General features: G+C 53.3%; 1 protein-coding gene across 1 annotated transcript in view; it reads left to right on the plus strand.

Moving 5' to 3' along the window:
* The window catches only part of SYNJ2 (synaptojanin 2), a 101,882-nt gene that overhangs the window by 47,260 nt on the left and 37,781 nt on the right, over positions 1 to 16,841 (plus strand). The window contains exons 4-6 of the mRNA XM_052645472.1: positions 2,842 to 3,067; positions 9,999 to 10,082; positions 16,057 to 16,118. Of these exons, the coding sequence (XP_052501432.1) occupies positions 2,842 to 3,067; positions 9,999 to 10,082; positions 16,057 to 16,118 (372 nt within the window). The remainder of the gene's footprint in view (positions 1 to 2,841; positions 3,068 to 9,998; positions 10,083 to 16,056; positions 16,119 to 16,841) is intronic.

The raw sequence follows: 16,841 nt of genomic DNA on the forward strand, positions 1-16,841 counted from the left end.
GGACTGGGCTGGGGCCCGAGACTCTGCATTTCCAGCAAGCAGCCAACGGTGGTGCCAGGGCCGCTGGTTCAAGGACCACACTCCGGATATCAGGTCCGGCGGACGGTGCGCCGGACGGTGTGTCTGAATCACTAGCTCCGTTTTGTGGATGTCTGTGCTCCTGAAGGGAGCCAAGCTCAGGGACGCAGGGGCTGTGGATTATGAAAAGGTCTTTGTTAGGCCACAGGGCCGTTTTTAGCTGGGACTGCCTGATGAGCCGAGGCTAGAGGTCTCAGAAGCTGTAACAAGCCTTGAATGCCTGGGGAATCTGCATCACCCTTTGTACCTACTCTTCCTAGGGCTCCTTGTGCCAGCTCTGTGGTTGGAGATTTGAGGTTCACAGGGAAGAGAAAGACAAAGCAGGGAATCACCGAGTGAAGACTGAGAGGGACTTGGGAAAGGGGAGGCCCTGGGTGGACTCTGGACTGTCTCCAGTTGGCCAGGAGAAGCCAGCTCTGGAGGGTGCGTGGTGTTTGGGCTCAGGGCATCCCCCGTGGAGCTGACCACAACTGAGTCAGGCCCGGCTGCGTGGTCACGGGCTTAATTGCCTGAACCCACCATGAGGGGTGCTGGGTTCAAGGTCTAAGCTCACATCTGGAGTCAGATGGGGTCAGCAGTGGACGTGGCTGGTGCATGAGAGTGAGGGTTTGGTGGGTGAAGGCATTTTTCTGGGTGGTTACTGTTCCCCACCGATAACTGCTTCCCGGTACAATTAAGTCCTGGGAGGAGATGCAAGCTCTTTTCCTTTATAGGTTTGAGTCTCTTCCTTCAAGGTTATGAGCCGTCCTCCTACAGGAGTCAGGCCAGTGTGACTACAATAGGGGTTGTTTAGAGTTGTCTGTTTAGCAGAAGGTTGCGTTGACCCCTGCTGACTGATGGCAGCCATCACTGTGTGGCTGGAAGACCCTGGAACATTCTGGAGACCTTCCCTTGATACAGATTTAATACATGGGTTACTAAAGTTGATTTAGTGCAGATGTGAGAGTTGGACCGTAAAGAAGGCTGAGCACCAAAGAATTGATGCTTTCAAACTATGATGCTGGAGAAGACTCTTGAGAGTCCCTTGGACAGCAAGGAGATCCAACCAGTCAATCCTAAAAGAAATCAACCCTGAATACTCATTGGAAGGATTGATGCTGAAGCTGAAGCTCCAGTACTCTGGCCACCTGATGCAAAGGGCTGACTCTTTGGAAAAGACTCTGATGCTAGGAGGGATTGGGGGCAGGAGGAGAAGGGGATGACAGAGGATGAGATGGTGGATGGCATCACCGACTCGATGGACGTGAGTTTGAGCGAGCTCGGGGAGATGGTGATGGGCAGGGAAGCCTGGTGTGCTGCAGTCCATGGGGTCACAAGGAGTCAGACACGACTGAGCCGCTGAACAACAATAAAGTTGGTTCATCAGCTGAATTTCAGAGAGGGATTCAGAAGAGGAGAAAGTGTTTTTGTAAAGTTGATGCTTTGTGCTCAGCGTTCTTCAGGCAGCTCAGCGCCCTGGAGTGAGAGCTCAGACGTGGCCCTGCTTCCCGGGGGGGCGGTGTGTCCCTTAGTGGCCATGTCAGGGAGGAGGCTGCCTGAGAGTGGGGAGCGGCTGCTCTTGCCGCTTGGAGAAGCCGCCTGGGATGTCAGGGCTCCCAGCACACTGCTCCAGAAACGAGGGCGCTGCGTCTTTGATGAGGGCTCGGGGCAGGAATGGTGCTGCTGTTTTAAATGCATAGCACACTGTGATCTAGACGAGCTCGCTGCACTGTGGGGGTCCCTGCCTCCCAGGGGAGCATGTTAAGGATCTCAGAACCGCACAGCTCGGGTCCCCTGGGTGAAGCGTGTAGAGTCTGGAAGCAGCCTGAGGTTCGTACCACTCCCAATCCCCACTTCTCAGCCATCACCTGCTCAGTAAGCTCCCGTGGGTGTCGGGGAGGCAAGTGAGACACGGGAGCCGGTGTGACTGTGAGCAGGTACGGCTCTATAGATAGGGCCTTCGGTGGGAGAGGCTTGGGCTGAAGAGCACAGCTTCCATGCCACGCTGCCGCTTACCTGGCTCTTGACCTTGGGCAAATGTTTCTCCTCTGTGCCTCAGTTTCTTCATCTGTAAAATAGGGTGAATGATAATGCCTATACCTAGGCTGATAGAGGATGAAATGAGTCGATCCATCCCAAAGCACTTAGAATAAAGCTCAGCGCCCTTGCTAAACGCTGGCTATTATCCCATGAAGATCACCATGGACGCCAGAGACCCAGAACCATCTGCTAGGTTTGGGGAGAAAGTACTGGAACTTTAAGTTTTATGTTCATCTCTTCCTTTTTATTTAATTCCCATTGCTTTGTAATGCTCTCATCATGTTCACCTTGTGGGATCTGTATAATTTAAATAAGCATGCATATATTTAATTATTTTTATCATTTGTTATTTATCATTATTCTTTCATCATAAAACATGATTAAATTTTTACTGAAGGGATTTGTGTTCAAAAACTGCAGAAGGCAGTGGTGTAAACAGAGGCGCCTTTGTGGTTCCCTGAAAGCCCAGTGACTGGCTGACACCCGCACCTGGGCACCTGGATGCCCGTCACAGCTGCTGATGCCTGGGAGCAGCCCTTTCCCACTGCCCGCGTCCTGGGGCCCCTGCCGTTTGGGGTGCCTCTAGAGCACGTGGACATCCTTGCTGCGTGTCCCGAGTGTGGCGTTCACGGGGCGTGTGCAGTGCAGGAATACGGCCCCCAGGCGCCTCCCTTGCTTGCTACGGGTGCAGTGCTTCCTGGAGGGTGTGAGGTGGCCCGAGTCACCTTGGGCTCCGTTTTGCAGGAACCAGCTGCTGCACGTGCCCCTGAGACAGCACCAGGTGAACTGCTGTGACTGGCTGCTGAAGGTCATCTGCGGGGTGGTGGCCATCCGCACGGTGTATGCCTCTCACAAGCAGGCCAAGGCCTGCCTCATCTCCCGCATCAGCTGCGAGCGTGCCGGTGCTCGCTTCCACACCCGCGGCGTGAACGACGACGGCCACGTGTCCAACTTCGTGGAGACGGAGCAGGTCAGTGCCCAGGCCAGCATGGGGTCCCCAGTGGCTCAGAGTGGATGCACCCACGCAAATGTGTTTCCACTCGGGGTGTTGGGGGCAGTTTCTGATGAGCGTGGCTCCTCACCCAGGAGGACAGAAAGCGTCGCTGGGGCTGTGTCTGCAAGCATGGCCTCTGGTTCGCATGGTGTTCTCCTTCTTGATTCTCTTCTCATGCTGGAAAAACGTGGCTTACCTGGGGTAATTGCAGCTAAAAAGCAGCAGGAATTTTTGCTGTGATCAGGAAGGGTGGTGGTTATTCAGAGAGCAGCTGATAGATAAACCAATAGGATTTGAAAATCTTTTTAAGACAAAAGTAAATAGATGAATGGGCTTTCCAGGTGGCTCAGTGGTAAAGAATGTGCCTGCAATGCAGGAGACGTGGGTTTGATCCCTGGTTTGAGAAGATCCCCTTGCAAAAGGAGACAGCAATTCGCTCCAGTATTCTTGCCTGGAGAATCCCACGGACAGAGGAGCCTGGCAGGCTGTAGTCCGTGGGGTCGTGAAAGAGTTGGACGTGGCTTAGCAACTAAACAGGAAACAATAAAAGTAGATGAGTAACTGCAGGATGAGAGAAGAAAGCTATATTTCATTCTTGATCTGCTGAGGCTTCATCCTAGAAGCAAGTCTTAGCAGCTGAGGTTTGGGAAAGTTCTGTTGGCCATCAGCTGCTTTCAGCTCCGTGGAGTAGAATCGTCTGCTTAATCTCTTACTGACTTCATCCCCCTAAATTCTGTTCTCATTCCCAGAGATGCTTTATTTATTTATGTTTTTTGCTACCACGTGACTTGTAGGATAATACCACCATGTAGACTGGCAGTGGAGTAAGTCATGAGGGAAAGCCCGTGAAAGGCACGTGTGTGGTGTTGCTGTGCGTGTCGAGCTGCAAACAGCCCGTGTCTAGTTAGTGGAGATGTGACTTCGCATCCCCTCTTACTGCTGCAGCTGCACCAGGTGGCTCCTACCAGGACTTGAGCGGTTTAATTCAGCACAGGTTTGAGTCCCTGCCCCCAGTGTGTGAGCTGCAGCTGCCTGGGCTTTCCGAAGGCACAGTTCGCGGGAGGGTTCTCTAGGGGTCATGCTGAGTAGGAGGACCTCAGTCAGTAGCCTGAAGATGAGTCACAGGGGCAGTTTCTTGCCTGTGACTTCTGTTTTCCTACTGTCTGCTCTTCTGGACATAGATGAGGCTGGTAAGTGAACACCTGGTTAAAAATGACAGAGGATGGGCCTTCACTGGGTGGTCCAGTGGCTAAGACCCTGCACTCCCAACTCAGGGGCCCTGGGTTCAATCCCTGGTCAGGGGACTAGATCCCATGTGCCGCAACTAGGACCAGGCACACGCAGAAATATTTTTTAAAAATGGAGAGAGGAAACATGGCCCCCATCTCCTCTCTTATAACCATGAGGTTTTTTTAAAAAATAAGTATGTTTGGTTTTGGCTGCCTCAGGTCATATTAGTCATGGCGTGTGGCGGTATATGGGCTCTTCTGGGTTTCCAGGTGTTTCTCTAGTTGCAGCATGCTGGCTTAGTTGCCCTGAGACATGTGCAATCTGAGTTCCCCAACCAGGGACTGAACCCACGTCCCCTGTATTGGAAGGCAGATTCTTAACCACTGGACCGCCAGGGAAGTCCCTCAACCAGTTTTGTTTTTTTTTAAATTGGGGCCCCATCTACTGTGTCTTGTCAAGGAAGTCATTGGGAAAGCAACTGCCCTCCTGATCACTGTCCATTCCTGAAAGATAAGACATTTAAACACTGAAAATGTCAAGAAGATGGTGGTACTTCCCTGGAGCTGTTGTAACAAGTACCACAAATTGCGGGGCAGGGGGGGAGTTGGGGTGGGGGGTGCTTAAAGCAGCTGAAATGCATTGTCTCTCAGTTTTGGAAGCTAGAGTCCGAAATCGGGGCGTGGGCAGGGCCGTGCCCCTTCTGGAGCCTTGGGGAAGGGTCCACCTCTCCTTGTCCAGCTTCAGGTGGCCCAGCCGTGGCAGCATCGCGCCAGTCTCTCTCTCTCCCTCCATGTGGCTCTTCTCCCCTTTCCAGGACACCAGGCAGGTTGGATGATGGTGTCCTACCCCAACCTGACCGTGCTTATCTAATTGTACCTGCAGTGACTCTTCTGTCCACATCAGGTCACGTTTGCAGTGCTGGGGGTTAGGACGTCAGCATATCCTTTGTGGGTGGGGGGACACAATTCAGTCCGTTGCAAGAGCGTCATCTGACCTTAGCAGATTAGGACTCTGCTTTAAATGCAGTAGTACACTGAGCTGTATGAGAAATCCCTATAGTCATTGCTTTTCTTATTTCTCTACAGACAGGGCTTGAGCCTCTGCTCTTTGTTTCATCTAAGGTGCCTGGTGACTTGCGTTGGTCCCCCTGCGGGCCCAGTTTCTGGGCAACAAATCTGGAGTTTTGTCGCCTCCAGTACCACGTGGCAGCCCAGCGAGGCTTTAGAGATGACCACACCTGCCCCACGGCTCCTGGTGTCTGCAGCACTGTGATTTCATTTTCACAGACCCAGACGGGGCAGGAGGTTGTGGGCTGGCAGCCAGGGCAGTACCTGATGGGGTGTGTCCATTTCAGGCTGCTCTGCAGGGGCCCCGTGCTCTCCACCATGGAAGGGAGGAGCTGGGGATGGTTCACGCCCATCGGGGGCCCCCCCAACCCTGAACAGCTTGACTACCCTGGCATGTGGGGGAGAAGGGGACACCGGGGAGGAGTCGGTTTCCAGAGCCGATGCCAGGAGCATCCTCATTGGCAACTGGATGTACATCCTTAGTTTGATCCTGAACCTGCCGGCTGGGGACACTGCAGGAAGGAAACGAACCAGCTGGCCCCTCGCAGGCAGGCATCTGTATCTTGGGGCTGTCTCCCAGGGTGAGTGGTCAGTGCTCAGCTGCCAGCCTCCTGCCTGGAGAGAGACAAGAAAGATAGCAGAGCAGGTGGGGGCAGGGAGAGGTCTTTGTGCTAGGAGGAGCCTGGAGCCGGAGCGGAAGTCCCACGGGGCGAGAGGAAGACAAGGTGTTGCCTGCTTGCTGACCTGGCATTTAGAGAAACGGCAAGGTCTGAAACCCCATGTGTGCACCCAAGGGTGGCAGGTGGAGGCTTTGGTTGGTACTGAGCCTGAGGCAGGAAGGCGCCCTAACTCTGGCGGCTCAGCCCCTTGTGATGCCGGTGGGTCACCTCCAGCCTGTGTCCCCTGCTAATGGGCTGGGAGGGGGCTCCCGTAGCAGATGCCTGAGGGCGGTTAATGGGCCGTGGTGCCCCCGTCGTCCAGACAAGGGATGAGGCGAGATGGAGCTGGCTGGATCCTGGATGCGGAGACTCTTGATAGCAAATGGGCTTCTCCTGAATCAGACTCTTGGGAAGCCAGAAAAGGGAGGTGTTTCAAACCACCCACTCCTGCCTTTTATGTTTTTTCTCTCAGAGGAAAGAGCAGTCCTTCTCCATCAAGGCAGGCTATGTGTGTGTGCACTCTGTGGGTAGGGGGCTTTTGTTGGGGGGGGTGGGAGGCATGCCAGCATATGTATGCTGTGTACATGCTTGTGTGCACACGTGTATACATTGTGTGTGCATTTGTGATCTGGACACACATCAGTGTGCAGGTGTGGATGGCATCTTGGTCTCCTTGGCGACAGGGAGGAAGGGTCTGGAGTCTTGGCCACTCAGCTGGAGGACTTGCCTGGTGGGCGTGTTCTGCCACCGTGACTCAGGCCAGAAGGTCCGCTCGTCTACCCGAAGAAAGCAAAAGCTAAAGCTAAATATTTGGCTCCTGAAGATAAGGCCACTGATTAATCAGGAAGGTCGGGAGGGATGTGAGTGCAGACCTGGAAAGAACTGATTTGCAAACACCTCATCCTGCAACAGAAGTTCAGCCGAAAGCCTTTTAGAGAAAAGCATCAGTCCCACTGGCGAGTCTTCCTGCTGTCCCTTTCTCTTGGGGGTTGTTGGGTCGCTGCTACCACCTCTCTGTGAAAGAGGGCATGCAAGTGCCAGGTCCAGGGGTCCCATGCCTGGCCTCGAGCCACACTCTGCCGTGACTCCCCCTTCCTGAAGTCCCGCCTGCTCTGTGGCACCCCCGCCTCTGTCTTCCCCCACTAGATTCCCTTTCCTGCCTGCAGCCTGAGGTCCTGCCCAACTCACGCCCTCCCCTGTGGGGCCTCATCCACACCTCTGTGACCCAGGTGATGCAAACTCTGTTGAGAGAGGGAAACCGAGGCTCAGGTGGTTAAAGAACATAGCCAAGGCCACCCCGCAGTCAGATGAGCATGAGACCCAGGTTGGTGGTGTCCCAGAGCCCGCAAGCTCACCTGTGTTCACCCTTCGTCTTGCCTCCCCTCCCCTCCGCCAGGTACCCGCTGTTAAAATTACCTTTGTGAAGCTAGGCCACAGGTGTTGAATCTCCCACTAGCGTCAACACATGTGTTCTTTCACCCAGAAAGGAAAGCCCTGCAAATCTGTCACTACTGGGTGACAGTCGGGGCTGTCCTGTCACCTTGGGAACCAAGAGACGGGTGTTCTTGACGACAGGATGGGGCACAGAGCGGGGCATTTTCATGCGGGAGGAGGAATGGAGGAATCTGGAGGCATCTTTCTTTCCTGCCCCAGGCGTGGGGTCTGCAGTGCTGGGACTGCCTGTCGGGGGTTTTCCTGAAGCTAGTTCTGTGCAAGTTCCAGCTCAGGAGGGGCGTGGTCTAACGCTGGAAGCAGTGCTTTTAGCGCTTGTTAAATAAAGTGAAGGTGGCTTAACGGTAAAGAATCTGCCTGCCAGAGCAGGAGACACGGGTTCAATCCCTGGGTCGGGAAGATCCCCTGAAGAAGGAAATGGCAACTCACTCCAGTTTTCTTGCCTGGGAAACCCCATGGACCAAGGAGCCGGGCGGACTGCAGCCCATGGGGTTGCAAAGAGTCAGACACGACTGAGTGACTAAAATAACAACAAAATAAAGTGAAGGGTAATAGTTCCTTGAAAGCGAACATGTTAGTAGCTCAGTTGTGTCCAACTCTTTGCGACCCCTTGGACTGTAACCTGCCAGGCTCCTCTGTGCATGGAAATCTCCAGGCAAGAACACTGGAGGGGGTTGCCATTCCCTCCTCCAGGGGATCGTCCCGACCCAGGGATTGAACCTAGGTCTCCTGCATTACAGGCAGATTCTATACCATCTGAGCCACCAGGGAAGTCCTTAGCATACACCAAATCCTGGGCTCGGTTACGAGTTGCCTTTACGTAGAGACGTTGGCCAGATCGGTGATCTCTCAAGAGTCTGGACATGTGCGTGGTTGTATGCATTTAATCTCCTTGTAGCCAACAGTACTTTAAACAGCCTGCTAACTTTCTTCTGCTTTTGTCAGTAAAACAGTGGCGGGTAACCCACTTGCTGGTGATCAGTATCTGGAAACAGACAAGTTCTTAACCCAGTGCATTTTTTCCTTTGGAGATGAAGGGATAGAGTTTCAGCCCAACCTAATGACGACCAGGCTCATGTGGTTCCTGTAGTCCAGGGAACCTTCACGTCTAATGTTCAGGTCCTCCACTGCAGAATTACTAATGCATGTGTGATCTGAGCGTGATCTAGCCGCATGGAAAGCTACTCTGTGAGGGAGCAGGCTGGTAAGAAATAGAAAGAGCCAGCGGCATCGCCCAGGCCGGCCCTGCCAGGCCAGGGTAGAGTTACCCAGATAAAGGGCAGCAACTGATAGCTGCCGCAGCCTCCCCCTCGTGATGCTCAGGACCGTACTTTTTGTCCCTTTAGACCTCCCTGGTGCTAGAGCATCCGTGGGGGCCCGCAGGCAGGTGAAGAGTTGGTACGCCCTGAAGGAACTGTATGCGGTGGGGGTGGGGGTTGGGGGGAGACACTTTAACTTGTAAGAATCGCCTGTGTCCTGCAGGTGCTGTCACCCTGGAAGCTTGTGGAAGGGGTGTATGTGGAAGCTTGTGGAAGGGGTGTGTGTGTGTGGAAGCTTGTGGAAGGGGTGTGTGTGTGTGGAAGCTTGTGGAAGGGGTGTGTGTGTGTGGAAGCTTGTGGAAGGGGTGTGCGTGTGTGGAAGCTTGTGGAAGGGGTGTGTGTGTGTGGAAGCTTGTGGAAGGTGTGTGTATGTGTGGAAGCTTGTGGTAGGGGTATGTGTGTGTGGAAGCTTGTGGAAGGGGTATGTGTGTGTGGAAGGTGTGTGTGTGGAAGCTTAAGGGGTGTGTGTGTGTAAGTTGTGGAAGGTGTGTTGTGTGTGGAAGGTGTGTGTGTGTGGAAGGGGTGTGTGTATGTGTGTAAGCTTGTGGAAGGTGTGTGTGTGTGGAAGGGGTGGTGTGTGTGTGTGTAAGCTTGTGGAAGGTGTGTGTGTGTAAGGTTGCGGAAGGAGTGTGTGTGTGTGTGTGTGTGAACTCTGTGACACAGTTAGGCACACAGTGGTGTGGGGCCAGGACCGACTGTGAGGTCAGGTCGAGTCTGGATCTTGTGGTCAGGTGCTGCCAGCCGGGCTTTGCGCCACCACTGGTCCCTTTCACTTCCTCTGGTCCTTTTCCAGGGGCGCCTGGTACTTGGCTGGCTGACTGGCTGACTGGCTGACAGTCGAGGGCTTCCAGGAAGGTCTTAGTTAAGTCCCAGAGCCCATCTGCTTCTGTTCCTGAAGCTGGTGGGGAGGGGACTGCGGGGCTTTTCGGAGAAGGTGGGTCAGGTTGTGGGAATTCCCGTCCGTCCTCGAAGGCTGGGGTCGGCCAGCAGGCCCGTGAGCTGGGCTGGCCTTCAGGGCGGGGAGCGGGCCAGGCAGGGTGAGGGGCAGAGGGCGCCCCAGCCCGCGGCCGCTTTCACTCTGGCTGGTGTCGGGTCTCAGCAGCCAGATCCCGTTACCCGGCCCCGGAACGTTCGCTTTCATTGAAGAATACCTCTCCCCTTCTGTCTCCCTGCGGTGCAGACGATTTACATGGATGATGGCGCGTCCTCTTTTGTCCAGATCCGAGGCTCCGTTCCGCTGTTTTGGGAGCAGCCAGGGCTTCAGGTAAGTGATCAGGAAGCCTGTCTGGGCGTGTCCTTGTCCACCTGCTCTCGCACACCGGTGTGGGTTGTTTCTTTTCATCGTGTTTCTTCCCTGGCACAGTTTCAGGTCTTTTTCCCCAGCCCAGCTGGATTGAGCTGAGCTGTCAGCGTGTGTGCACGTATGCATGACTGTGCACATGTGCATGTGAGCGTTGCACGTGTATGTGGTGTTGTACACAGAGACACAGGCATTGTGTGATTTTCCCACCTCGAGCTCCCTGATGACACTGGTGAGGTGGGAGGTCTCTGTGGGTAAGTGGACCACGTTGTGTGATTGCAGTTCCCTTTGCTCAGACCCCAGTTTGGTGAGTTGAAAATGTGGCCTCTGATGTCTTTTGAGACCTGTGACCCCCCTGGAAAGCTTTGAAAGGTTTTTGGGGCCCCAGTGGCCGTGCAGCAGGTCTGGTGTTTGAAGGTGCCTGTTGCTGGGCCACCTGAGAACCACACACCAGTTTCTCGTGATTTCTAAAAATACCCCTCGCTGTTCCACATGGGGCTCTGGCCGGTGCCAGGGCTGTTTGGCCTTCTGTCTCCTGGGAAGTGTTCAGGGTATGAGGCCAATTACATGTTTGTCGTCAACCGAATAGCACGCAGCCCCACTGAGTGAGTTCCTACCCAGGAGGGTCTCGGCCACGTCCCCTTGGGCCTTCCTCCCTGGCCAGAGGGGACGTAGGTGCCCTCACAAGACCCCTGTGCCAGGCTTCCATCGCTTTGGCCCTTCTTCCTGAGGGCTCGAGGCCCAGGGCCACCTGCCAGATCCTTGGGAGCCATTGACACGCGGGTCTCACCGCCCTTGACCTGACCTGGCCTCAGCTGTGGGCACCTTGTCCTCACACAGTTGGCAGCCGTGGGAAGGAAGCATGTCCGCCCTTCAGGGAGACAGGTGGGCGAATGTCTTACGTGGGCTCTGAGTTCTACGGAAAAAGCTCTGAGAACGTTCAGTTTCTCCAACAGAAAGGAACTCCTAAGACGCGTGCGGCAGCTGGTGGCATTAAGTGGCTGCAGAGAGAGGCACTTCCGGGGACGGATAGAGTGTTCTCTGAAGCCTGTCCCAAGAGAGCTGTGTTTTTAAACAGCTCAGCTGAGATATAGTTTACACAGAGAAACCTGGAGAAGCCTGTGAACTGTACAGTTCTCTGGGTTTTAGTCCATTTACAGAGTTGTGTAACCATCGCCATGGGCTAATTTTAGAACACATTCTTCACCACCGAGAAACCCTGCGCCCATCAGCGGTCACTCCTCATCCCCTCCAGCCCTACCCGAAGCCTCGGCAACCGCTCATCTATTTTTTGTCTCTATGATTTGCCTATTTTAGACATTCTAAAAGGGGTTTTGAAGTTTAATTTTCTTTAGATGTAGAGTTTTCCTGGGTGGGAGTGGGGGCAGTTATGAGAGCATCTTAGAATTTGGGAAGGACCCTTTGGAATTCATCTTTGTTTTGGCGTCTCACCCAGTTCGGGGTTCCTCTTCCAGGCTTGAGGTCATGATTCAGGATGGCTCCATCGTCATTATTATTATCATCAGCTAGTTTCTCCTTGCCTTGCACAGTCTGTCTCTGCAGGGGCCATGCCACACAAAGTCTGCGTCCTCAGACCTTCACGGTCCCCCTTTTTCCACTTCATCTTCTCCAGGACCCTCATTCATCATCTCTGTCTTGTTTCTAGGACTCTCCATGCTCTGGTCTCCCTCTTCTGAAAACAAAGCTTGTCATTCCCTTCTTTAATTTCCGTCTTCACGATGAACCCGCAGATGCTCTAGACGCAGCCTGACCCTGCCATGCAGCGACCATGCATCTGCGGACCTTGGCTGTCCACTTTTCTGCAGCTATAGCACCTCTTGGACTCATGACGATTGTTAAGGCTCCTTCACAGCCTTCGTGGTTTCTTCAAAATAAGTTTCAAAAGACTTCAGTGTTCTTGAATCTTTTGCTAACCTTTGGGTTTGATACCTGTGTTTACCCTCTAAATATTATTCTGCATCAAAGGCAGATGAGGTCCTCTCTGGAGGGGGTTAGCTCTCAAACCCCCTACCTGGACTATCAGTAGCAAGTCTGATGATCAGTCCTGGTGGTTTTTTTCCATTTTGAAAAACTCTCACTCCATCTTCACGTAGGTTAGATGAACTGTGTAAAGATTTGGGGGTGAATAGCTTGCATTTTAAGTTGCAATGTTGCAGCTCTTACACTTGCCCCAGAGGGCAGATGAGCCCTGATTGTGGGGTGGCGGGGGGGCGGGTATGGGGGTGTGCAGAGAGGTCTGTGGATAGTGATTTGTCTACACGTTTTCACAGGCCCAGGACCTTCATTGCAAACTCCTGGGTCCCGACTGCGTTTCCAGCAACCACGTTCCTTTCACAGTTCATCTTTGTCATGTCAGCAGGCTGTGCCATTTATAAAGAGCCACATCGAAAGCTAGTTGCTCTTCCAGTCCAGTCTGTTTAGTGATGTTTTTATACAGGGTTCGTTTGAAGACTTGCTGCTCTTGTTGCTTTAGCGTCTTCTTCCCTGTAAGATGCACACACAGACAGGTCTTGCACCGGTGGGTCAGGTCTGTGTTTTGAAGCTTCATGTGGCTCAGCCAAGGAGGATGGAGAAGACCACTCCCCTCTGCAGCTCCCACCTTGCCCATGTCCACCTCCTCCCCGTCAAAGCCTGTTCACTGAGCTCCGGGCTACGCAGCCCTGCGTGTGCTCAGTTGGGTGGTTATACCTTCTTTTGTTCCAAAGACGATGTGAGGTGGATCATACTGCAGCAGTTTTAGAAATAATGACGAGGTTGGGATGAGGAGGAAAAAGGGCTTTAAATGGATGTGAGCTGAAGCCAGCATGACGTGGTGCACGCAGTGCAGACCACGGGCCTCGCACAGAGCTCCTGGGCTCACCAGCAACATCACAGAAAGAAACAAGACAGCTTCTTGTGTGGTTCAAAGCATAGGCTCTGACATTATAGGGAGCTGGGTTCCAGTTCAGGTTCTGGTTCCCCTACGCAGGAACCATATACTGCTGAGAAGTTTTTATCTCAAAAAGAAAAGTGGAGAAACTCTTACTTGCTAAGCCTTAATTTACGCTTCTGTAAAATGGGGTTGACCAGTCTCATAGGGTTATGGGGAGGATTGAATATCATAAAATGTATTAGAATTCAGTATAGTATCTAGAATCTAAAAAGTACGAAAAATGGTAGTTGTTAATGTTATTCATAACATAAAATGTAGCATCTAAGAGACAAAAGGGCTTCCCAGGTGGCTCTGGTAAAGAATCAGCCCACCGATACTGGAGACGCAGGTTCAGTCCCTGGGTTGGGTAGATCCTCTGGAAGAAATGGCGACCCACTACCTGTATTCTTGCCTGGGAAATCGCATGGATGGAGGAGCCTGGAGGGCTCCAGTTCATAGGGTCACAAAGAGTCAGATGCGACTGAGCACATAGGCAGAGAAAAAAGCCCAAGTTGCATTAGGAGAGGCGTGGCTCTTTGTGCCCTGGGGGTCGAGTAGGAGTTTCACACTGAGTCCCCGCGAGGATGCTGTGTGGTGTAGAGACAGTGTCCTCACCTCTCTGAGTTCATGTGCAGCGCGAGGACCAGTCTCTGGGCTCTTCTACCACCCAGCCCTCATACACACCCCCGGGGAAGCCGTTTATTCATCCTACAGGCTCTCATCACATGTCTGGTATGTTCAGACACCTGACATCACCGGTTACCCCTGCCTTCCGGGAGGAGGGGACAGGTCGTGACAGTGTGGTATGAGCAGAGCCAGGAGAGAGGGCAGCTGAGGTCCCTGTGCTGCGGAAGTGGGCGTCTGAACTGACCCGGGAGGGGTGGGGTGGGATCACCCCGGCCAGAAAGGCAGAGGGGACCACGACGCAGATGCTGCAACCCCTGCGTCAGACCACATTCAGGAGCCGTGCTGGCTCGGCCACCTACAGCTCGGCCTGGGGGACAGGCTCGCGCAGTGAGAGGTGTGGCTGGAGAAGCCAGCGAGGTCCCAATGAGCGTGGACTTTGTACGTTACACTGAGACGTTTGAATTTTGCCCCAGTGGTGCCCAAACTACTACACGTTGAAACTACTGGGCAACTCATAAAATTCCTGGTGCTCAGGGCGCGTGCTATCCCAGTTATATCACCCCAGGTGGGAGCAGCCATCCATGCTGTTTTGAAGATGCTTAGATGGCTCCAGTGTGCAGAAGGCTTGGAAACCACTCAAGGTTATGGTGGTAAACCAGTTTTTCTGGGGGCAGGAGGGAGAAGTTTGGGGTTGTTGCCTTTGCCCATTTTTGTGGTATAAATGCTCCCATCATGGCTGATTTAAAGCCAGCGGCTTAGCCATGGAGCTGGGACACACCATGGCTTGTGAAGATCAAGGTAAAGCCACCAGGTAGGACGATGGCAAGGATCCAGACCAGAGGGGCTGGCATCTTTAACTAGGGGAGGGGCGGGGAGATGTTCGGAGATGCCCTTTGTGGCTCTGGGACCCTCTCAGGAGCTGGTGGAGACTCCATGTCCACCCAGCCAGGCACTATTCTTCCAGCCACTTCCTCAGGCTCAGCCTGGGGCATTTAGGATTGCACCTCTGGCTTTAGGGACAAAAAGGAGGTGGTTGGTCACGCGTCCAGCTGGCTGGGGGAGGAAGGTGGGTGAAGGAGAAGGAGGAGGAGGGAGACTAAAAAAAGCAGCGAGGTCAGTTCCTGTGTGTGGGGCCAGCAGTGGTTTCATTCCAGCCCTGCCCGAAGCTGCTCCCTGCGGCTCTGACCCAACAGCAGCTTCAGGACTAAGTGACATCGGAGAGGAGAGCTGCAGGTCAGTGTCTGAGCCGGGCAAGGGCAGAGGCAGGGCCCAGCGTGGGGAGGCCGGACATGAGGCCTCGGGCAGCCGGACTAAAGGGTTGTCCAGGTGACAGAGGAAGGGTGACCTTCCAAAGAGCGTCCCAGGCCCGCTTCTGCCCAAGGACCACGTCCTCAGAGAGTCCATCCCGTCTGGGAGCCCACAGTGTCCCTTGGCCCCTCATCCGTGATGTTACTTTCAATCACCTGTGCCAGGTGTTCTTCAGTTTCTCCACTTAATATGTCTTACTTTTCAACCAAGAAGCGATTTACGGGGATACTTTGCGACCGTGCAAATATCCTGCTCCTCGTCAAACTCCCTTAAGATGTATGGTCAATGGATGATTTTTGCCGAACAGTTTTTTCCCGGGATGGTTATAAGGCGATGATTTCCCATCACTCTCTCTGTGTTTATTGGTTGGTATTTGCTGTAAAAACCCTCCCTTCTCTCCATCCCTGTTCCCCACCCAGCTAGCCATCTCACCAGGTGGCCACCGCCCTGTCCACCTGCCCGCATCCATCTGTCCATCCACTCATCCACCCAGCCAGCCAGCTCGCCTCTGTAGAGATTCCTGGATTCCTGTTCTCATCAGGTTATAATCCACTACTGTCCTTAACACTGTTCCGTGTCAGGTTGTCCTAGATTTGTCCAGCGGCAGAGGCCCTCAGCCAATAACAACGCGTAGTTTCAAGTGTGCGTTTTAAGCTGCCGATGTGAAGTAAGCAGTTCTAGACAGTAAGGCAGATTCGGGTTTGCGGGTAGTTATGACAGCTCAGATGTGAGGGGCAGTCAAGGTCCCTGACCTCACAGAAGAGGCTGGAGGCTGGTTTCTCCCGGTTGGCTGGGCCGCATCTCAGCCCCATGGAAGGGTTTGTGGATCCAACGTGGGCCTCGTGGTCTGTCTTCTGTGAACGAGTCCAGCCAGCATGGTCCACGCGGCACTTAGGATAGGGCCACAGCAGAGCTGGACTCGGGTTCAGGGTCTGGCCATCCTGAGCTGTAAACGGACCACGGAGGGGCTGTGGGGCTCCTGCTCTGGCCTGGCTGGTGGTGGAGGGCGAATGGGAAGGTGATCGCTTCCTGGGCCGGAGGAATCACCGGCATCATCTCTCTTTGATTTAGGTTGGCTCCCATCATCTGAGACTCAGCAGAGGCCTGGAGGCCAGCGCCCCTGCCTTCGACAGGTAGGGCCGTCAAGTCCATCCTTCCTCTTATCAGACAGCGGGACAGGGTGCCAGGGAGTGGCCAGAAGGGGGAGACCCCAAATGTGTGCTCTGAATCTTTCAGTCTGGTTCTTTCTGCCAAAAGGCAGTTTACAAAATGGAATTTTTCCCTTGCTCTCAGGTTTCCCTGCAGGTTCATTTAATAAATTGCTCAGGTAAAACTTTGCAGTTATTTTATCCATTCCTTCTGCAGTGACGCTTTTATCTATTTGTCCTAGTTAATAAGAGATCATCTAAACTATAGGGTATTTCTAAGCCAGTTTCCTTTTGTTTTTGAAGTTATATATTCCCAGGCTTTACAAAGTCATGGTATAGAAAGGTATAAGGGAAAAGGCAGAAATGCCCTAACTTGCAATTCCCACTGTTAGTTTTTTTTATTTTTTATTTTTTTTATTTATTTTTTTCCCACTATTTGCTTTTATGTATCATTCTAGAAGAAATTCTGGTTCAGTTCAGTCGCACAGTCGTGCCCGACTCTTTGTGACCCCATGGACAGCAGCACCCCAGGCTTCCCTGTCCATCACCAGCTCCCGAAGCTTGCTCAAACTTGTGTCCGTCGAGATGGTAATACCATCCAACCATCTCATCCTCTGTCGTCCCTTCTCAATTCTGGGTTATACGTAGTTAATTTTTAAAAACACTGATTGGATCATTGAGTGCTTCCTGTTTTTCAGCTAGCTTAAG

Source organism: Budorcas taxicolor, chromosome 9 (genome assembly GCF_023091745.1).
Source record: "Budorcas taxicolor isolate Tak-1 chromosome 9, Takin1.1, whole genome shotgun sequence".
Taxonomy (NCBI): Eukaryota; Metazoa; Chordata; class Mammalia; order Artiodactyla; family Bovidae; genus Budorcas; species Budorcas taxicolor.